Here is a 22,524-nt window from a genome sequence, read left to right as displayed (position 1 = left end):
ATTTCATCTGCGAAAAACAGCCAAAGCGGTACCGGCAGCTCCGAAACATTTTCGGTTTTTATTTCTGAAAATTCCAAAAAGTTTCCAGAATGATTCTGGCACCCTCCAAGAATTATCAGGCATGTGCCGAAACCATTTTGACTTAATGGCATACCCCGAAACAACTTTTTCGGTTTCACCGAAACTCATCCGGTGACCTCTCTCTGCGGAACTTTTCCGCTGTCCGAAACTTTTCGGTGTCCGAAACTTTTTCGGTGATTTTCTCTCAGACTCCTTGTCTAGTATTCAGCAGATAGATGACCCTTAAGCGTGTGACCCTATAGGTTCGGTGAAGTATAGACATGACCCGGAACCCCTTCCGATCAATGATCAACATCGGAGCCGTGGACACCCATATTGACCCCTATACCCACACGAATGAATATTCGAGTGAACCTCCAGTTGCAGTGAGCTATTCCTGTTGCTTCGCGATATGTTACAAATACCCGAGGTGAGACATGTTGGCATTCCCGTGGATCAACAACTTGTCCACTATGCTAGTTACCTCGTTACCGGTATTGTTCTCTTTTCTCGTTATCGTGTTCCGGCATCCCCGTGATCAAATCACAAAGTGTCTGGCCAGACGATGATGGATACCGTAACACCGAGAGGGCCCGAGTATATCTCTCCATCGTCGGAGGAGCAAATCCCAATCTCGAGCTATCAAGTTACTTAACACTTTCCCATGAACCCGTAAGCCGCCGTAATAGCCATCCAGTTACGGATGACGTTTAACAAACCCCAAAGTTCATGAAGCAAGCATGAAGAAACTCGATACTCTCATGGTCTAAGGAATTATGCAAACATTAACTATCTCTGTGTTATAAACCATTAACTTGTGACGAATGTATCTCATAGCATAACATCAATTCGGGTCGATTCAACACAAATGTCCTTCCTGACATTGTGCCCTCAAAGTTGCTTGGCATAGACATGCCCATGATTGGGAAAACATAATCATCATGCAACACTTGAGCTAGTCTTAGAGGCATGACTAGGAACACAATTTATCGTTTATTATTCCACACGTGCATATGGGTTCTCCCCAGAGCCTTTATGGATATACGGGCTCGGGAACCACAACAGTTATAGCATGGAACATAAACATAATATGAACTCGGAGATAAATAATATCATTTATTATTGCCTCTAGGGCATATCTCCTACAATGAGAAAGTGGTTGAGGGATTTGGAGCATATCACTAAGCATTTTGAGCAAGTAGACCATTAAGCAACACCTCATCCCCTTTTAATAGTATTGGCTTTCCTATGGACTCAATGTGATCTTGGATCACTAAAATAGAAATGAAGAGTCTTGAGATTTTGCCAATATTTGCCCTTAGTATTTTGAGGGGTCCACATCTCTAGTCCATGCCATGCCAATCATTGAACTTTCTGAAATAATCATCTTGAAAGGATATTAGTTCAATGAGCTATATGCTGTTATGAATTACCAAAATCACCCAGGGATTAGTTGCACTTTCAAAACCTTTATCATGAATAAGGAAATATAATAATAACAACTTTATTATTGCCTCTAGGGCATATTTCCATCAGCCGCCCCATAGGCTCGAGAGTAGGAGTGTTAGGGATCCAGGTATCATGCCAAATAGAAATTGATTCACTGTTACCCACTCGTTTAATTAGTCCCATTTGCAAATGCCGATCTCCCCGCAATGATTGATTTCCATGTTGCCGATGCCGAGGATGGAGTGTGGGACTGCATAAACTCACAATCTGGGAAATATTTCCCTTTGAGAACTCGAGAACATTGGGAGTCTGGGTGAGTTAGGAGTCGCCAACCATGCTTCCCAAGAAGCGCCATATTAAACTTTTCAAACTCCCTAAAACCCATGCCTCCTTGAACTTTTGGTGCCGACAATTTCTCCCTAGATAGCCAATGCAGAGATCGCTAATCGACAGAACTGCTCCACCAATCTTTTGCCATAGAGGATGTGAGTTGTTTACAAAAAAAATTAGTCAGTTGAAAACAAGACATGTTGTATGTAGGGATGGCCTGAATTACCGATTTGAGCAAAACTTCCCTCCCTGCACAAGCTAGATAGCGTTCCACCCAGCCTTGCATATTAGCACGGCTCCTCTCGCCAATATGATCAAAGGAGCCGCCGGTGATGCACCCTACTTCTGTAGGTTGGCCCAAATAACGTTCCGTGAAAGCTTCAGATGTGATTCCAAGTTCTTGCTTCATTCCTTCACGAACTGGTGGTAGTGCATTTGGACTGAAGTAAACGGAGCTCTTGTCCTTGTTCACTGCTTGTTCAGAGCACTCAACATATATTTGTAAGATTTCATTTAATCTTCGTGCACTCTGCAGCTGAGCGTCGAGGAAAATGAGGCTGTCGTCAACGAATAGTAGATGGTTAACCCATGGTGAGCGTACACTCACACATATTCCACGATCTATGTGAGGGCCACCAAAGTTGTTCATCAGCGTAGTAAAACCTTCTGCACATATTAGGAATAGGAAGGGGGACATGGGGTACCCTTGCCGCAATCCTTCTGTTGGCTGGAAGTAGGGTAGGAGTGCACCGTTTACCTTCACAAAGAAATGAACCAATGAGACACATTTCATAACAAGCTTGAAAAACTTGTCGCAGAAGCCCAACTTGGTCATCATCGCTTCCAGGTAGTGCCACTCCACCCTGTCAAATGCTTTAAGCATATCTAACTTCACCGCACATGAAGAATTTTCCCCTTTTCTCTTGTTCTTCATTGCATGAATACTCCCATATGCCACCAGGACGTTGTCAGTAATCAAACGGCCTGGGACAAAGGCACTTTGCTGGGCACCTATAACCTCGTCCATCATGCTTCTCATCCGGTTGGTGTTAGCTTTATCAGCGATTTCGTAAAGGACTGGACAGAGAGCTATAGGGCGGTATTGAGTAATTTTTTGGGGGTTGCGCACCTTGGGAATGAGGGTTATGGCAGTATCATTAAGTCTCGCGGGTAGTTCGCCGCCATTCAGGAAATCCAGATTGGCCATTGTTATATCATCACCGATGATGTTCAGTGCCTTTGGAAAAATCCGGCAGTGAAGCCATCAATACCCGGCGCCTTGGACGGAGCCATCTGGAATAGGGTTGTCCTCACCTCTTCGGCAGTGTAATCTCTCTCTAGGCTTTCATTCATCACTACTGTGACTTGTGGTGTGACAAACTGCAGTAACTCTGACATATCTCTGTACCCTTGAGAAGAGTACAGATCCTTGTAAAAACCTTGGATCTCTTCCTTCACTTCATCGTGATCTGAACATACATGGCCATCATCTCTTTGTAAGGTAGTGATCCTGTTTATTCTCCTCCTGCGACCCCCAGGCATGGAAGAACTTGGTGTTCCTGTCGCCGGCTTGAATTGTTTGGACTCTGGATCGCTTCTTCTTCTTGTCGTACTGCTTCTTGGAGTTGGGCAGCCACAAAGAGTTCTTCTTGTGTCGTTCCTCTGCCAATGGAGGCGGAACTCAGTCGCTCCAGTGATTTCTGCAACTTACGTACTTTCTTCACCATGTTTCCGAACTCGCGCTCACCCCAGGAGCCAAGATGGGACTGGACCGAGTTTAGTGCTTGCACCACTCCCTCGAGTCCTCCTTGGCCAGCCCCGGATTGCCAAAGATTCTGAACCACTTTGTCATAATCCGTGTGAGTTTGCCAAACATTTCATAACGTAAGGGGCGCTGCGTAGCAGGCCACCTGTTCGGTTGATCACTTCTCAATTCTACTAGCACGTAGCAATGGTCTGAAGCAATGAAACTAATGTGTTTGACAGTTGTGTACTCAAATATTGCATAAATTCATTATTGGCTAACGCTCGGTCTAGCCGAGCTTTTACATTTGAGTCACCTTGTTGTTTATTGTCCCATGTAAAGGGAACACTTCTCCACCCTAAATCTAGGAAAGAGCAAAAGTCAATGACTTCACAGAAGGCATGCATCTGTCGTACGGTCTAGTGTGTATGCTGAAGTGTTCTTTGGCATACATTGTTTCATTAAAATCACCTACACAAATCCATCCTTCATGTGAGATGCCATATAGGGTATGCAAAAAGTCCCAACTTTGATATATGTTCTCAGTCCGAGGTTCTCCATAAAAACCTGTGAAACGCCATGGGGTTGGTCACTATTCCTCCTCCTGACTCTCACATCTATGTGCGCTTGGCCGTAATTTTTCAGTTCAACATGTACTTCGTCTGTCCATAAGGAACCAATGCCATCACTTAAAGTAATGAAAACCTAGAACGGATTTCAGATTCTCCACATGTTTACCCTAATTTTTGTTTCCATAACAAAGAGAAGGGTGGGCCCTTCTTGCTTCACAATTTTGTGAAGCTCCCCAACTGTCGTAGGGTTTCAAGCCCTCGACAGTTCCAGCTGATGCAATTTATTGGAACGGACCCAGCTATTGAAGTTGCCATAAAAGTTGCTCTGAGGTTCCGCTTTGTATAGGTGCTTCGCGGGCCGCGAAATCGTGGAAGGCTATAATTTCCGACATCCGCGGACTCGTATGAAAACAACTAATCTCTCCGGGCCGCTTCTCCAGTCGAACCAAAGCCCATCCGACGATCAATCCTCCGACCAAATGCCTCGCAAGGCGAAAGCCGCGGAGCCTACCCGGCGGTCCAAGGGCAAACGAGTTCATCCGACCCAAGCGGCCGCCGCCACCACAGCCGCCGCCGTCATGGAGGCCGCCGAAGCGAGCTCCCAGGCATGCGTCTACGACGCCCTCCCGGGTCTTACCCTGGACTTCTCCCCGGAGGAGGACCTCGACGCGCCCGAGCCCCTGTCGTCCTCCTACCCTGCCGCCGCTGCCGCCGCGGAGGAGGACGCGACCGCGACATATGCCGTCTTCCGCAACGAGATCACGGCTGCCGGGGACCCCCTTGTCGACATCCCCGCCGCCGATTTCTTCTCCCTTGACGTCTCGGGGGGCGTCAGGGCCGAGCCGGCCTCCCCGTCGTCGGTGGCGGCGCGGCCTGCCGCGGCGGCGACGCCCTCGAGCTCCCTCGCCCCGACGGAGCAGCCGGCGCAGGGGTCGGAGCGCGCGTGGTTCCGAGGAGGGAGGCGGTTCAGGAGCCCCATGCTGCAGCTACACAAAGGTCTGGACTTATGGTTACTGCTAAGAACTTGCTGCCGTGTGTGATGAGGAAAAAGAAGTGATTTTTTGTTTTGACAAGCTAGAACATGGGACATCAGTTGCAGTTTGTACAATGATGGGCTAACTCGTTTTCTGCACACTTTGACGAATGCACTTATATCTACATCCAAAACAAGTACAAATGCTAGTCAAAACCAATCGTATAGTGGTCTACATGTGTTTTTGATGGAGAAAGTGATAGGAGAAGATTTTGGCAAACAGACATACTGTATTACGTAGTCGATTTAAGGCTCGCTGATCACATTTTGTTTGATCTTTGGAAGCTTAATTAGTTTTTATAACATGGAATCATTACAAAGTTAAACTTGGCATCTTTACAAACTTATATGGTTCTACTGCAACATTTGCCCGATGAAAAAATAAAGTATTGCCTATCTGTTGCAGAGATTCTTGACTTCTGTGATTTTATCTCACCTTCTGCCGAAGAGCAATCTTCACGGACAGCTGCTGTGCAAGCTGTCTCTGATGTTGTCAAGCATATATGGCCTCATTGCAAGGCATCGTAACATTCTCTCTCTCTCTCTCTCTCTCTCCCTGTTTATATATTTTTTACGATGATAGCCACATCATTTTGTTAGTTCTTGACTCCGCTTGGCAGGTGGAAGTCTTTGGATCTTTCAGAACAGGGCTCTATCTACCAACAAGTGATATTGATGTAAGAGTATTTTCTATCCTACTCTCATGAATTTCAGCACTTAACTTTCTCTGTCATATTGCCATCATCAATCATTCTTCTCTCCTCGTGCTCCTCGCCCACACCAGAGGGGTGCCGGAGTTTTTTCCTTTTTGAGAGTATACTATATGTGCTCCTCCCGCGTGGCGTGGCGTGTGACTGTAGTGTGGCAAACTAAGGCCTTGTACAATGCTAGGTGTTTAGGGAGGTGCTTAGAAAAATAAACCGGGTTTTTCTGAAGCACCAGTGCCTATTTCTACAGGAGAGGCGCCTAATTAAGTGTCTACCCTGTACAAATAAGCATCCGTGCTTGAGGAAAGTCTGGTTTATTTCTCTAAGAACCTCACTGTTAGATTTTTCTCTAAACCGGCACGACCTGGTTTGAGGTGTAAAATTATTGCCCCTCCACCTCCATCCCCACCCCCACCCCCCGCCGCGCGTGCGTGGTCCAGAGTGCAACTTATGACACAATACCTGGTCATCAGTGCAGTTTACTCCAACAAAAATGGTAGAATCTGAGCATGGTGAGCATTCTGAAACCAAAATGTTAGAATCTTAAGATTTTTTTTTTTCAATTGAAGTAACAAGAAAGGAGAGAACACAATATCATACAGGTGGAGTTCCTACACTGTTTCTGAACTCTACTTGTCTAGGACAACAGTACACTGTTTCTCTGGACTAATGCTCACCTAATTGCACTTGTGGAATCATATACTGAAACTGATAAGGCATCTTGTTCTGTTTTATAATAAATAAATTACCGTGATACGTCAGCTTGCTACAAATGATTGCATTCACCACCTTATTATGTGTGACCAGACATAAAACATACTTGTATTAAGAATATCTTCTTTGTCTTTGAAAGTTCAGACATGGTATCTTGTGCTGTTTTATGATAAAAGAAATTACCTGGATGTATCAGCTTGTTACAATGATATGCACTCACTTCCTTTTTTTACCTGGAAACACATAGAAAACATACTTCCGTTTAGGAGTGTCTCCCTTCGTCCTTGGAAGTTCTCAAGTTCATATGTGTTATTTCTGTTGCAGGTTGTAGTATTCGAGACCAGGGCTAAGACTCCTCAAGGCCTATATGCTCTTGCGAAAGCATTATCTCAAAAAGGTGTTGCCAAAAAGATACAGGTTCCAATTCTCACCCTTTCTTTATCTAGCGGCAATAATGTGGTCTCTGGAAGCCTCATTTTCTTATGTTAAAGAACTACCATACTCCGGAGGTTTCAAATTTCTTTGCCAGACTTCCTGCTAGTGTCCGTACAGCTTTCAAGTTTTTGAATTTTGATTTCCCAAATGTGAACTTCAGAAGTCAAATTGATCCAGTTCTATTTTTTTGGGAATGTACATGGAATTCTAAGTGTTATCATGGAGGATCTGATGTTATATGTCATGCAGTACGTGAAGTATTGCATGCAGCTTTCGAATAGCTCCATCAAAATTTGCAGCATTCATAGCTATTGTGCATCAACCCGATAAATAGGAGATTATTCCAATGGTTCTCTGGTTAATAATAATGTATGAACATTGCGATTGGGTACGATGTTTGCTGGAAATCAGGTTGATGACAACACTCAAGTAATGTGGAAGCAAATATGGAATTCCTTCATTTGCTAAACTCGTCATTCAGCCAGTAGAGAACAAGGAGGTTGTTAACGTGCTTTTGAACATGTTGCGGAGAATTGAACTCAATATTTATTTTTTGAACGGGGCTTGATATTTTGAAGTGGTGTATAATTAATGTGTGCGTGCAGAAAAGTGGCTACGGAAGAATACTGTTTGGTCCTACTAGATTTCCTTACCTTTTGGCTTCTGAGAAAATGTGCATGTGAATAGAGTTTGCACAACCTTCTGAGGACACTAACTGCGCATGAGAAACACAAAACGCCTCTTGTTCTATCCCTATATTTGTGCGAGCCAAACTATTGATGATTTTCTTGTCCATTGGAATTTGGCTACTGGAGTTTGAAATTCAAGCTCGAACCGGCTGATTTTACCAAGCTATTTGTTGGCCAGGATCCTTAGTACTTGCCAGTATCTGAATCACGCTCGTAACGATAGCTTCTAAAGCAAGAAAACATGTGGTGTTTATTATTTTCCTGATAATGAAAAAAAGCCCAATTGCTCCAATTGAATTACAATATGGGATGATACATAACCCACCTTCGAAGGTTGCCAAATGCTGTTGGTTGAGTTTCGAAGCTAGGACTGCTCTGTTCTGCAGTTGTCAGTTGGTATGATGTTAACTTTGTTTCTTGGCAGGTAATAGCAAAGGCCCGTGTGCCAATCGTGAAATTCGTGGAAAGAATTAGTGGAATACCTTTTGACATCAGGTTAAATTTTGTTTTCTCATGTTTTATAGGTCTCCCTCCTCCCTCTTTACTAAGTTGTGCAAGCGCTTACTGTTATGATCTTCTTTTCCTTTCCCAGCTTTGATATTGATGGTGGACCACAAGCAGCGGACTTCATCAAGGTATCTATTCCAATAAAGGACTGGGCACTACACTATGGAGGGCACACATGCTCTTTTGTAGCTAATCTTTGACAGACATATGATAATATATACTTCTAATCATCTATGTTGCGGTCATACTGAAGACAATTACGTTTTCCATTTCGTACCAATAGGATGCCATCAAGAAGATGCCTGCTTTAAGACCTTTGTGTATGATTCTGAAGGTTTTCCTTCATCAAAGAGAACTCAATGAGGTACACAACTTAAATTGTAATTTCTTCACTCCATAATGAAACCCGGTTACTTGGAATTGTTGCGTCGACAGAGATTTCTAATGATTGCTTCACTCTGGTCGGTAGGTCTATACTGGTGGGGTTGGGTCATATGCTCTTCTCACAATGTTGATCACACATTTACAGGTGAACTGAGTTCTGTTTTATCTGCATGTCCTTGCCTCACTTCCTTAGCCTCATGGCACATGTGTTACACACTCATATTTTTTCGCTAAACTTGCCACACTTGTGCCTCCATCATCCACAAGTTAGCCTTGTTAGCCAAAAAAGTGTGGCATTGCTTTAGTTATTTGTCTTGTGACATATGCTTTCCTTCAACCCAATAGTTAAAATAAATTCTATTAAAACAAATTCTTAAATAAAGTCCTAATGCAGCATTGGTACTAAGCCACATCACCTTTAAATTAGTAGCCTTCGTATTAAACTTCATTGTACTTAATAATTGGGTCATAAGTTGCTAAGAGGTGTTTAAAATAAGGAATGTTTTAGAAATGATGTTAGTTATTAAACTCCGTGTACTATATTCATGAAGGATATGCAATTCTTTTCATACATATATTTATCATCTAAAGGATTATCCTTTTTGCTAGTTGATCTGGGGACTGAAAGATATGATGGGCTATCGACAATCCAAGGAACACAATTTGGGAATTCTTTTGGTAAGCAATACTTTCCTAATGATTCATGGTAATGAGATCTTTTAAACATTGGTATTAATCTTATGTAAAGTTGCACTTAATAGTCACTGGCTTCTTCATATGCACCAGGATATATACCAGTGCACACATGTGAAATGCCTGTTTTATCTTCTTTTTGCTACTTTTGGATAAACTTGCATCACCTTTGATATGATGGAGAAAGATACATTATCTTTGTAATGATGGAGATACAAAACATGGTTGCAACCCTTCATACAAGTTTATGTTTTCTCCATGTCAGATCAAGTTTTTTGACTTTTATGGACGCAAGTTGAACTATACGGATGTTGGAATATCCTGCAACTCTGCAAGAACCTTTTTCTTGAAGAGTGATAAAGAGTAAGACAACTGGTTTTATTTGTATTATTACTCCCACATAAGTACTATCTCTACTGTGATGTCCTGCGGTTCATTGATCCTATTTCTAATCTGTTTTTAAAGCTTTGTGAATCTTGACCGGCCACATCTTATAGCCATTCAAGATCCCATGGTAAGATCGTTGTCCTTGTTCATTTTGGTTGAACTTCATAATTCTCAGGAGCAGCGTGTTTACCTATTGAAATTATTTCGTGGCCTAGGTACCAGATAATGATATCGGGAAGAATTCCTTCAACTACTTCAAGGTAGCTTTCTAAAGTTCCTATCTGTCTTTGTGCACCTCTTTGTCTATGATGCTTGAATTATTTGATGCCGCTCATTTATAATTTCATAATGCTGTAAGTTCTTATGGATAACGAATTAACAATTGATAAAAGTAATCTTATTTTAATTCGCTGATTATTTTACTGGTTCCCGCTTGCGGTTTGATTCGGTTTGATCCTTCCTTGCCTTCTTAGTGTTATTCCAGTTAAGTCTTAAGTGGCTGTCTGACATCATCACTCGCTGACCAGAATCCTAGCGTTTTCTTCAGTGATGAATGGCCCAGAATGGTTATTCAATCTCTGTTTGCAACCTGGGGCCATTAGTCTGAATTTATCTTTGGGCATAAAATATTATGTGTTTAAATTTGAGTATTTGCGTCTTTAATGTTGGATTAAATATGCTAGGTCTCTCTAGTTTGGTTCTTAATCAACTACCGCAGCATGCATAAGTAATTCACAGCAAACCTGTCTTGATAACAGTATATGGCACTTTGCCCTTTTCTTGCCAAATGCTCCAGTTTGTTCACTTAATAAGTGAAACTTCCATGGATTTGGACCAATTGTAACTAGGCTTTGATGTTTGAAGTGCATTTGCTGAGTCTTTGACATATAAAAAAAATCTACATGGCAACACGACATATATCTGACGAAGGAACTTGATTCATGGTACAGGTGAAATCAGCATTTTTGAAGGCTTATTCTGTGTTAACTGATGGCAAGTTGATTACGAGCTTGGGACCAAACAGGAGCATTCTGGGCACCATTGTCAGACCGGATTCGGTGCTCCTCGACCGTAAAGGCTGGAACACTGATGGTGTGTTAGCTGACATGTTAGCAGAACCTTGGGAACCATTGCCCCAACGGTTTGACAGTGAGAATGACGCATTGTATAACTGGCACGCATTAGACGACGATGAACCACTGCCCAGAAACACTCAACCTGCATCCGAGGACACTAGTTCGTCACCACTGGGGAAACGCAAGTCCTCCAAGTCAAAAAAGAAATCACGAAAGAAGGCAAAGGCCGATGCATCAAGCAGTGATGATACCGAGGAGGGGTCTGGAAAGGGAAGAGAGCACGGTCGGGGCAAAGGGTCAGCACAGAGTGAAAAGTCGCGTCGCAGTGGGGGAAGCAGCAGAAGAAGGAAAGGGGCGCGAGAGTATGACAGATTTACAAACACGCTCCCACAGTACACGCACATTAGCAGATGGTAAGTCGTGTGCTGCTACTGATAGACAGCGGGAAGAGCGTTGTGTGACACCATGGAGGCATGCTAGCCAGGTAGTATGCCCAAATGTGTTGTTCTATTTGTTTTATTAGTTTATTGCTATCCAGTCCTTGTAATGCTGATCAAACCAAATTTTCAGTTATATTTTTTGAATCAGCAGTTTTACCGAGCACCGCACCGTGATCGCAAAGTTGTTCCAGGTAGTATTATTTGATTGTTGTGGTAAAAGGCTTCAAACCGTTTTAAAATTCTTGTCTTAGATTTGTTTAAATACGGATATATCAAGTCACGAGGGAGCAGCGTACCAGGTAGTAGTATTTGGTTGTTGTGGTAAAGGCTTCAAACTTCTATATACTCCCTCCGTCTCAAAATTCTTGTACCAGGTAGTAGTATTTGGTTGTTGGGGTAAAGGCTTCAAACTTTTATATACTTCCTCCTTAAAATTCTTGTCTTATATTTGTCTAAATACGATGTGTAAGTCACAAGGGAGTAGCATCTATGCTGCCATAGCGAATTGATCAGTGTCATTAAAATATTGGAGTCTCTTTCCAAGACAATAAGGCCAAAACATACTTGGAATAGCACGTTGCCTACCAACCACACGCAATATATGCAACTCGTAACTTCGCTATGAACGACTAATCTTGTTGTTCCCGGACATAAAAAGTAACACAATCTTGCTCTGTTTGCACATCTCCACTTGTTCGGCACTCCAGGGGCTTAAAATAGTGCCGCCTGGGGCGTACTGGCGGAAAAATTGGCGTGGGGCGGTCAGTTTCCCACCTCTCAGGCTCCGATTTCGGCTCACCGTCGGCCCATTTTCAGCACAAATTGGACCAATTTCAGCGTGCTTCGAGACAAAATTCAACAGAAGCTATCACATAGTTCATCACAAAAAATAATACAAATCAAATAGTTCAACAAATCAATACAATCAAATACTTCAATAAATAAAAACTCATATTTCATCACGCGTCGAGCTAGGCGTTGCCCTTGAGCCTCCATAGGCGCTCCATTAGATCGTGTTGCGGTTGTTGATGCATCTGTGGGTCTCGGATCTCCTGACACATATTGAGGAAGGCAGTCCAGGTTGCCGGTAGCTGGTGATCAACTTGGGCAAAAGGACCCTGCCTGTAATATGGTTCAGTGTTAAACACTGGCTCTTCCTGCTCACTCTCAATGATCATGTTGTGCAAGATGACACAGCAAGTCATGACCTCCCACATTTGATATTTTGACCAGGTCTGAGCGGGGTACCGGACAAGAGCAAATCGAGATTGGAGCACACCAAATGCCCGCTCGACATCCTTCCTACAAGCCTCCTGACACTTGGCAAAGTAGGAGTTCTTGCCTCCTGGCACAGGGTTTGAGATAGTCTTCACAAATGTGGACCATCTCGGATAGATGCCATCTGCTAGGTAGTATCCCTTGCTGTAGTGGCGCCCATTGACCTCGAAGTTCACCGGAGGAGCATGACCTTCAACAAGCTTGGCAAAGATAGGGGAGCACTACAGTACGTTGATGTCATTGTGAGTTCCTGGCATACCAAAGAAGGAGTGCCAAATCCAGAGGTCCTGTGTGGCCACTGTCTCAAGTACCACACTGCATCCGCCTTTGGCGCCTTTGTACATCCCCTACCAAGCAAATGGACAGTTTTTCCATTTTCAATGCATGCAGTCAATGCTTCCAAGCATCCTAGGAAATCCTCTTGCTGCATTCTGTGCTAGGATCCGAGCAGTGTCTTTAGCATTAGGTGATCGCAAGTATTGAGGTCCAAACACTGCCACCACTGCCCTGCAGAACTTGTACAAACACTCAATGGTCGTGGACTCGGCCATGCGTCCATAGTCTTTCAGTGAATCACTGGGAGCTCCGTATGCAAGCATCCTCATAGCTGTCGTGCACTCCTGGAGTGAGGTGAATCCAAGTGTGCCGGTGCAATCCTTCTTGCACTTGAAGTAGTTGTCGAACTCACGAATGGAATTCACAATCCTGAGGAAGAGCTTTCGGCTCATCCGATAACGGCGCCGCTCGCCGTGCAGTGGAGCGTCGGTGAAGTAGTCGGCGTAGAGCAAGCAATAGCCTTCCAGTCGATGCCTCTGCTTTGCCTTCAGCCGGCCCGGCGCCGAGCCACCTCGCCGCGGCTTTGCATTGCTCGCGAACAGGCTGGCCAGAGTGGTGAGGACCATGAGATGCTCTTCGCCTTGGGCGTCGGCATCGGCTTCCTCCTCCAGCAGCGCCGTGAACGCCTCCTCGTCGTTCGAGTCCATCATCGAGCAGACAAATCGCCGAACACCTGGTGGGCATGGTAGGCGCGCAGCCGTCGGTAACCCCGTCCTGCGTGGCCGGAGCGCCGGGAAGCTCGTCCAGGAGCGGGGTGGAGGGTGCCACGGTGAACCCTCTCTTTTCCGACGGGGGAATGGCCTTTCTAGCGGCGGTGGGTAGGTAGGTGGCGGCAGGTTCGGTACGGCGGCGAAAGTCATGTGTGCGCGGCGAAAGTCGTGTTCGTGTATGGCGGCGAAAGTCGTGTTCGTGTATGGCGGCGAAAGTCGTGTACGTGCGAGATGCTTTTTTCACCTGACAGTGGTGGCCCAAGCGCGGTTATTCTTTCGCCGGAGCCCCCAAGCGCAGGGTTCGGCCTGGGATCGCCGGGCCAAAATATGGGCCGAGCCGGCGGATTTCGGCGTTCTTGGGGCGCGACTAGAGTTTTTTTTCGTCGCCGGCGCCAAAAAACACGCCCTGGGGGGCTTGTTGGAGGCGCGAGTGGAGATGCTCTAAGGAGCAGTAGCTGGAACAGTGTTACTTGCAAGTAGTGGTTTGTTCAAAAATTTGTACTCTACAGTTCTTCCTCCAAGAGAGAACTTCCGGCCGTTATTTTCCAAAATCACAGCAACACTTGCTTTCTCCAGTGGCAGTGTTCGCACACATACTGCTTATTCTGAGGTGTTAAAAATGAAAGTTGCTACATCTGAAAGCAATTATGGTTTATGAAAAGATATACTCCCTCTGTAAACTAATACAAGACCTTTTAGATCAAGGGAGTAGTTATGAGCTATTGATAAGTTAATTTTTAGATGCCTAGATACATATATATCTGAGCTCTTTTCTTCTTTACTACTCTACATGCTACAAAAACCCAGATAAATAAATAAATAATATGGCATGACAAGCCTACATAAACTGTGGTAAACCGATATTTAAACAGCTGATAAGATAATGTAAACTCGTCATATATTCATATCGCAAAGGCACAGGTTCATCGCCAACTGTCGGTTACAAGCAAGATATGTCCATTAAAAGTGAGGACATATGCCAGCATCATCACTAGACTAATCTATCATTCTTATTTCAGATTGACCCTTCAGCAGAAAAAAGAGAGTAGAAGGATCTGTACCAATCTGCTGGCTAATAAAAAGGAAGCCAGATGAAATACCCGGGTGAGCCGACAAGCTTCCAGCTATAGTCATGGAAATAAGTTTTGTGGTAGCAATGAAGTACCCAATAACTGCCCATTCTGCACTATGCAGGCCAGTCTCGCGGGGATGTAACATTGCTACCAGCATTGAGCTTATCAACCATGGCACTGGAGTCCGCAGTCACCACTGGGAGCGTCATACTCCCAACCTGATCATGTGGATACCCTACTACACTGGTCGTTTCGAACATACTTCCATATGGATTCTTATGCAAGATTTGTGGCCCCAAATGATGAAACGCCATAGGAGCTGTTGCCGAATGCTGAGGCAGAACAGCAACAACAGTTGCAGGGCTCTCGGCAGGATTCTTATATGTGGCAGTGTAGGCTCGGCCACTACCCTGAACAGCATATGATGCAACACTGCAGTGGCTGGGCTTGCTTGGTTGAGGTGGGCATGAGGCCTGGCTCTGTGTTTGCATTTGCTGTGGCTGTTGATGCTGGATATTATGCTCTGCCGTGGGAAGCAAAATTGTGTTGCCTTGGCCATAAAACGAATGCATGACTTCATGATGCTTCTGCTGGGGTGAAGAGTATGGAGACTGCCCAACCAAACTTCTCGGAAGTGGCTCAGTGGTAGCATTGGCAGGCTTCTGAGAAGAGTATTGAGGATACATGAGCGTGACTTGAGGAGTACTTTGAGCATGAGGAGAAGATGTTTTCTGTTGAACCATCTGTGGTGGGACTGGCTGAACACTGTAGTGCTGCTGTTGCGCGACAGGGGGCTGTGATCGCCATGCCTGTGACTCGTGATGCTGAGCAGGCATTTGTAGCATATGATGCTGCAGTGGAGGGTACATTTCCGTTGGCTGACTAGATTTCTGAGGTAGCTCAACTGCAACCCTGGCTTCAGGGTTCTGGACATGCGGCTGCATAACCTGAACAAAAGACTCGGACGGTTTGTTCTCTGCGCAGTTCACCTGATTTTGGCTTTGCATATAGTACACCGCAGCTTGGCTCGGATGTTGCTGATCATGTTGCGTGCTCAAAGAGACGGGCACTAGTTGCTGCAGAATATAACCACCGCTACTTTGGTTCGGCATAGCAGGAGACTGCATGGTATTAACTTGGTGAATTGGCACAAAAGAAACCTCAGGGTTGGTGAATTGTGTGCTATGATCATTGACATTTTCCCTTGCAGTGAGCATCGACAAGGCAGTGGCTTCATTTGTTCGAGCAGGGAATTCATGCGCTATTTGAAGTTTGGCCAGTTGCTGCGCCGTGTCGGCCGGCTCATGCTTATCCTGAAGCATCTGCACAGCTTTCTGAACCTGGTCAACAGAAGAAACGATTGTTCAGCTCAGAGACATATTCTTAATGTGACAAAAATGATCCAAATCTCACGAGAACAGTAAGTCTGAGTGTCTGACTCCACCGTACGTAGTTTAAGAATAGCAGCCTGTGAAATTGTTCCGCTGTGACTCCTTAAGCATCACACAAGACAAACGTGAAACGCAAATGCTCAATGGTGAAATCTGCCTCAACTAATTGGGTACTCGAGAGCAAGACATTTGGCAGTAATTGGGTGGGCGTGCGTCGATCTGAAGGCGGGGCAGGTACCTGTCTGAGATTTTTGTCGAGGCAGCGGAAGTTGACGGTGCCCTCGCTGTGGTAGTCCATGACGTCGCTGCGCAGCTCCCCGATGGAGCGCTCGAGCTTGTAGCAGTAGAGCTCGAGCTGCGAGAGCCTCCCGCCGATGCCCTCGAGCGAATGCAGCAGGCCCTCGGCCTGCTTCCTCATGCACTCCTCGACGGCCGCCATGACGGCCTCCTTGGGGTAGCCCTCCTGGCCGTACACGTTGACGAACGTCCGCACCAGCTGCCTCTTGTCCTGCGAATCCTGCTTTCCCCGCTCACACACGCATCAACCCCCGCCTCAGAAACGCCCGAGATCGAGGGACCTCGCGTGGTGGTGGTAGTAGTAGGGAGATGGAGGCCGACAGACAGACAGAGAGATAGTCAGGCAGGACGTACCTCGGCGCGGCGGCGCGTCTGGTCGAAGGAGCAGCGGGCGTCGGGCGGGAGGCCGAAGGCGCCGGAGACGGACGCGGCGGCGGGGCGCGCGGGGGACGACGCCATGGGCGCGCGGGCTGGCTAGGGTTTTGGGTTGGTGCGCGGGTGGGAGAGCCGGGGGGGATGGGAGGGAATCCGAAGCGAAGGAAGGGGCGAGGAAAGAGAGGCGGGCGGGCGGAGTAGAAGCAAAGCGGGCAAAGGGAAAAGCAGAGTGAAACAGAGGGGAGGCCAATCAGAGGAGCGGAGGCGAGGCGAGATCGAGGCGTGGGGAGCAATAAAAATGGGGGAGGGCGACGGGACGACGGGGACAAGTGGGGAAAGAGGGGGCGTGGGTGGACTTCGGGGCGAGTGAGATCTGGTTCGACTTGGATGTGGCCGTGCTTGTTTGTTTACTGACGCCCAGCAGCAGGGAGATCGCCGTTGGGATACCTTGCTTGCCTTGCTGGACGATCGTTTTCAGATCAGACGGGAGACGGTCTGGTTGGGTTGGGTGCAGTGTCACGCTCAGGTCTCCGCCTCGTGAGTCATGTGCGTGATTAAAAAGAAATGTGCGTGATCAGTAGCATATTAGAGCCGTCGGTATCACGGTGATCCTCTGATTGCTGGGGAATTAATAGGTTTATTCGAGAGGCGTCTATGTCTATGAAAAACACATGTAAAGTTCGTACCTCCTTCCTCTCTCCCGGGAAACCCTAGCAGCTAGGGCGAAGGCGACGATCTACCTTCTCCCTGGTGAGTTCAGGGGCCTCTTTTCCCTTCGTTTGCCACTTTGACGGAGGGAAGGGGCCGAGACCCTGTTGTTTCCGAACCGATGGTGATGGTAGGGTGAGGTTTTTAGTTTAGGTGTAGGTTTCAGTCCCTAATCATCAACAGTGAGGCGATAACGCCGCCATCGAAATGGAATAAGGCCTTCCCGTCTTGTCCTTGTTTCGATGATGCTTCTTGGCATTTTTAGAAGGTGTGTGAAAGATGGTGTTTTTTTGGATGTTTGTCACGGTGGCGTTGTCCCACAGAGCGGATGTCACAGTTGTGCGCCTTGATCCTCCGACTCAACTCTAGCTACAACCGATGAAGGTTGACTAGCTTCAGCCTCGAGGAGGATGTGAGAGGTGTCTTCCTCGACCCCTTCTGGCTAGACCTAGAGGCAGGGGCGGAGAGAGGGAGGGGCGAGCAGGGGCTAGACCCCTGCCAATGGCTCGCCCCCCTCAACGATTTGTAGCAGGTAGTCCAGTGTACATACGCTAATGGCCGCAGCTAATTACCTAATTAGCCCATACTTATTAGCTCATATACGTGAATAAATAATTTAGATGTGTTGTACCGAATTACAACAGCCCAAAGCCCACAATGCGGGTGGTTGTTTTAGCCCAGGCCAGTGCCTCTGGACGTGAATACGTGCTTGATCAGATCGATCGATTGATCTGATTCTAGGGCGTTTGTCTTGTCAGCAACTCAGCATGCGTGTTCCTCTAGGGCGTTTGTCGCCGACGCCGCTAGCGCGTCTCCTGGTCAGGCGTTTTCGGCTGGCCGCCGTTTGTGCGTATACTGTTAGGACGCTTGCCGCCGGCCGTGGGCCGACGCTTGTGCATATCCACGACGACGAAACCTTCCACTGTTCTACGGTTCTTAGATGGCAAGATGCAAGCAGATGACGCCTGGAGTTAGGATATAAGCAGGTACCATTATGCACTAAGCTATTATTTATTACTTCCTCCACTCACAATATAAGATGTTCTACCATTTCCTCATTTAGATGTATACATGCGCATTTCAGCGTGTTTGTCCAATCCTTTCACTCTGCATAAAGTCTATCCATTTGTCCCATAATATAATATCGTTTTGAAAACTAAAACAGCTTACAGAACAATCTTATATTAGGGATGGAGGGAGTATATTGAAATATTCAAAACATTTTATATTTGTGAACCGAGAAAGTATTATTTTTATAAATCATGATTTTAGTCGGGTTATTTAGCATTGTGCATAAAACAGTAAAAAATAGTCAGACACGTCTCCACACAAAATGGGAGACGACTCTCATAGGCGTTACACTATTAGGAAGAAAAAGCCTTAAAGATCAGATGAGATAATCAACTTGTTGGATGTTGGTGATCATACAACTCAATTTATAATCTAATATATATAAATGTAATTTTATTTTATTTGGTAAGTACTAAACATATATTTGTATATGCATTGACATCAAGGCCAGCGTGATGTTTTGTCTCTTGTGTGATCATTGGCTTTTCGCCCCCCTCAAGTTCAAATCCTGGCTCCGCCCCTGCCTAGAGGGTTATACAGATCCTCCAGATGTTTTCTTCTTCGTGGCGGCGGTTTAGTACGTAGATCGAGTTGTTGCATCTTTTGGTCTACATTGACAACCTCCCAGACACTGGTTCTACAATCTCCTGAATTTTAACAAGTTTGCTCAGCTGAGACGGAGGCCCAGAGACGGCGACTAGTTTCCCTCACGACGTGTCACCGTTGGATGCAAGAAAGAGGTCGAGGTAGGTGTTTGGTTAGGGTTAACTCATGGCTTTTGATGACTTATAAGCTAAAAGACATTTTTTTGGTTTAAGCAAAAAGTCGAAGGTCATAAGAATTGAATTTGTTTATTAAATTTCTGTAATAATGTACGTATTACTTTCTTGGATCCGAATTAATTGATGCAGTCTCTGAGGGAGTTGGAAAGGTTTATTCTCTTTTAATCATTTAGGCTCGTCATAGTGAAGAATAACTTATACTAGTATCATGTATATGCCACTAATCTAAGTTATTATTTTTATAATGCAAAGTAATATAGCAATAGTGTCATAGATGACTTCATTTATTATATTGTAGACTCATCTTTTCTATTATGTTATCACTTTTTATTAACTACATACCACATAAACAATTTCATTTTAAAGTGCGATATGTTACTAGCTAAGTTACTCCCACGACTAGCCTTAAAGAGAAAACCATGAAGAGACGATAGGTCTCGGTGTACTGCACACTTCCCATCACCAAAGTGTGCATCGCAATGTTTACGTGTGAATCAGCCGACGAGATCAAAGCGATCTCCACCCGCCACACTTATCTCTAGGTGGTACGTAGACCAGCGACCATGACCCTCGTTCGTTGCAATTGCACATCCGTGAATACTATTAGTAATCTAATGTAAGCTGTCACATATGTCATATGTGCAGCTACAACCGGACTAGTAAGAGCATCTCCGGCCATTGTGCCTTTCAGGACGCTTTTTCTCGGCCTCCTGGGGTTGCCCCGGTAGAATTTTTTCATTGAGGAGGATAATTTTTCCAGCCGCCCCCACCCAGCTCCTGTTCTCATCCTAGTCTTCTTCCCCATGCGCCACTGCTCTCATCTCCCCCACTCCACCACACCGCCACCACCACGTTGGGCCACCCGAAGCTGGCCTCCTCGTTGCCGCCCACAAGGAACGGTCCTAGGAGCGCCCGCGCGCGCATCGGCGCCGTGCTGCTGTCGCTCCGCCCGCACCTCTGCGCCCGGGTCGTAGGGGCCGGAAGAGGGAGACGCGATCGTGGTGTGGCTCGGAGGCCGCCTGCGACGAGCATCTCAGCCCAGGCATTGGGCAGCGTGGTGAGGCTGTGGCCGTCAACGAGCAGGTGGTCGGTGCCCCAGGTGAGCGAGAACCCGCTGCACGCGAACCGGAGGAGCTGCAGCGACAGCGCGAGCCCGTGCTCGAACGGCACCTGGATCCGCCCTAGCGAGGCGTCGGCGTCGGCGAAGTCCACGTCCGCGAGCGCCGCGCCGACATGCGCCACCACGAGCTCGGCCCCATCGAGGCATCGGTGTCGGCGAAGTTCACGTCCGCGAGCGCCCCGTTGACGTGCGCCACCACGAGCTCGGCCCCCGCGTTGCCACACACGACCTCCGGCACGCCCGTGGAGGCGTTGGGCACGACGCGGCGAGGGGTAGGCCTCCAGCCGGTGCACCGCGCGCCACCTCGTTGAGAACGCCGCGCTGCAAGGGGCCAACGCGGGGGGTCCGTGTGAGGAGGCTCAGACGCGCGGCGGCGGCGCGCGGCCGGGCGAGGCGCGCGGCGAGGGCGGGGGCCAGCGAGGAGGCTCTGGCAGGGGCCGCGTGCGGCCAAGGCGGAGGGGCGCGCGCGGCGAGGGTGGGAGGCGTGGCCACGCAAGCTCGGGAGGGCGGGAGGCGGTGTCGGGGCGTCCGTGCGCCTTGCAGGTCAGCTGCAGCTAGATGTAGGGGCACTCCTCCTGGTACAGCGGCCGCGCCGCCTCGTCGTACACCCACTCGCCGCGGGACACGTCGCCGCCCGCCCCACCGCGAACGACAGCGACACCACCACCGCCGCCGCCGCCGAGCGGGAGCTCGAGACCTTCTCCTCCATGGCGGCGACATGGGGATGGGACCTGGGGTGGTGGGCGCGGCGATGGTGGGGCGGCGGGATGGTCGAGGAGGGCTGGTGGAGCAAGGAGGAGAAGGGGCGGTGGGCATGCGGGAGAGAGAAGATTTTTCCATGCACTACACGTGGTAGGCCTAGCCAGAAAAAGGAAGGAGAGAGATTAGAGAGGTTGTCAGTGGGCCTTTTGCAGCCAAAAAATAGGGTCGGCGCCCCAACTGCCCCCGGTTCCCTGGGTTTGCCTTGCATGCACCGGTTGTAATTTTCGTCAAATCCGGCGCAAAACGAGCCTCTGGGGTGCGGCTGGGACGTTTTTTGATCGCGGTGCTAAAGAAAGGCTCCTCGGGGCGTCGTGGGGGCACAGGTGAAGATGCTCTAACTTGCAACTCTTCTGACATCACCACCCAAGTTTCCTTGAGCATAAAGACACCTAAGTTTTAAGAGATAATATCACCGGGAGTCATACAACTTGCGCTTGATGTTCAGTTTGGTACTAGAACTTTAAAAATACGGATTTGTGGTCACCTAACTTGACATCACGTGCAAATACGGTCACAAAACACATATGCGAACGTATCATGGTGTATGGCCCCACCTGTCAGTGAGTGATGGTGCTTGGCCTACTCCTTTTACACAACACACCCTCACAATTTTTTATTTGTGGAAAAACCCGATCACTGCGACGCAATTTACACAAAACTCTCTCGCTTTTTTATTTGTAGAAAAGCTAACCATTTCACTGGATAATGGTATGGAAATTAAAACAAAAAATAAGGGCGCCTGTTCTCGAACCCCACGAAGGCCTCACGGATGGATGCCCATCGTGATACTACAAAAAAAAGACACATCCGTGACATTTTGGGCCAAATGAATATTTTTCTGTCATGCTTATGACACTTCTATGACGATAATTGTGACAAAACCCGGTATCATCATAGATGTGGTGGGATCCTACTTCTATGACAAAAAATGGGTTTTTCGTCCTGGGTGGGCCGGAGACGCAGCTGCATGACATTCTTTGGGCCGTCCATGACGGAGAAAACCGTGGTAGAAGCGAGGGCGAGGAAAATATCGGGGGAGTTCCTGATTACGGTGGGTGGTCGGGGGCCGAGCGATGCGCATTTCTCTCGTACGTACGCGCGTGTGTGCGAGGCGTTGCGCTCTAACTGAACCAGAGCGAGGCGTTGGGCTCTAACTGAACCCGAGCGATTGCATTGCAGGCTACGCGTTACTGAACCCGAGCGATCGATCGATGGCTGTTAACTAAACCCGATCGAGCGATTCCTTCGCTACTGCTGCTAACTGAAGCCGATCGATGCTGCCTCTGGATGAACAGTGAATGTTGTTGGGGGGGGGGGGTTGGATGAACAGTTCCCGGTGGGGGTTGGATGAACAGGACCCCGTGGTAGTAGAGGCCGTTGTCGCTGGATGAACAGTACCCC

At 47.2% G+C, this 22,524-nt stretch overlaps 2 protein-coding genes across 2 annotated transcripts; one reads left to right on the top strand and one right to left on the bottom strand.

Moving 5' to 3' along the window:
• Positions 1–4,597: 4,597 nt before the first annotated feature.
• LOC123079011 (terminal nucleotidyltransferase 4B) lies at positions 4,598–11,367 on the top strand. The gene is made up of 13 exons (XM_044501679.1): positions 4,598–5,151; positions 5,595–5,707; positions 5,809–5,865; positions 6,934–7,026; positions 8,158–8,228; positions 8,326–8,368; positions 8,524–8,604; positions 8,710–8,769; positions 9,234–9,302; positions 9,583–9,680; positions 9,783–9,831; positions 9,920–9,964; positions 10,655–11,367. The coding sequence occupies exons 1-13, from the start codon at positions 4,635–4,637 to the stop codon at positions 11,195–11,197; spliced, it is 1,839 nt and encodes a 612-aa protein (XP_044357614.1). The 5' UTR covers positions 4,598–4,634; the 3' UTR covers positions 11,198–11,367.
• Positions 11,368–14,420: 3,053 nt separating this feature from the next.
• Positions 14,421–16,974, bottom strand: LOC123079010 (mediator of RNA polymerase II transcription subunit 15). Its single transcript, XM_044501678.1, has 3 exons — positions 16,660–16,974; positions 16,247–16,525; positions 14,421–15,957 (listed from the first exon to the last, which is right to left on the bottom strand). Exons 1-3 carry the CDS (start codon positions 16,762–16,764, stop codon positions 14,731–14,733), a joined length of 1,611 nt encoding a protein of 536 aa, XP_044357613.1. The 5' UTR covers positions 16,765–16,974; the 3' UTR covers positions 14,421–14,730.
• Between the last annotated feature and the right edge of the window lie 5,550 nt (positions 16,975–22,524).

Source organism: Triticum aestivum, chromosome 3D (genome assembly GCF_018294505.1).
Source record: "Triticum aestivum cultivar Chinese Spring chromosome 3D, IWGSC CS RefSeq v2.1, whole genome shotgun sequence".
NCBI classification, from domain to species: Eukaryota; Viridiplantae; Streptophyta; class Magnoliopsida; order Poales; family Poaceae; genus Triticum; species Triticum aestivum.
Note: the sequence above shows the minus strand (reverse complement) of the source record. Positions and strands in the feature narration are given on the sequence as shown.

Bases quoted from the DNA above. Each gene is read 5' to 3' on its own strand.
- LOC123079011 (XM_044501679.1), top strand. From the start codon at position 4,635: ATGCCTCGCAAGGCGAAAGCCGCGGAGCCTACCCGGCGGTCCAAGGGC. The intron at 7,027-8,157 runs GTTCCAATTCTC...GTTTCTTGGCAG, and splicing joins GTGTTGCCAAAAAGATACAG to GTAATAGCAAAGGCCCGTGT. The intron at 9,832-9,919 runs GTAAGATCGTTG...TTCGTGGCCTAG, and splicing joins TAGCCATTCAAGATCCCATG to GTACCAGATAATGATATCGG.
- LOC123079010 (XM_044501678.1), bottom strand. From the start codon at position 16,764: ATGGCGTCGTCCCCCGCGCGCCCCGCCGCCGCGTCCGTCTCCGGCGCC. The intron at 16,526-16,659 runs GTACGTCCTGCC...CGGGGAAAGCAG, and splicing joins AGACGCGCCGCCGCGCCGAG to GATTCGCAGGACAAGAGGCA. The intron at 15,958-16,246 runs GTACCTGCCCCG...TCTGTTGACCAG, and splicing joins TCGACAAAAATCTCAGACAG to GTTCAGAAAGCTGTGCAGAT.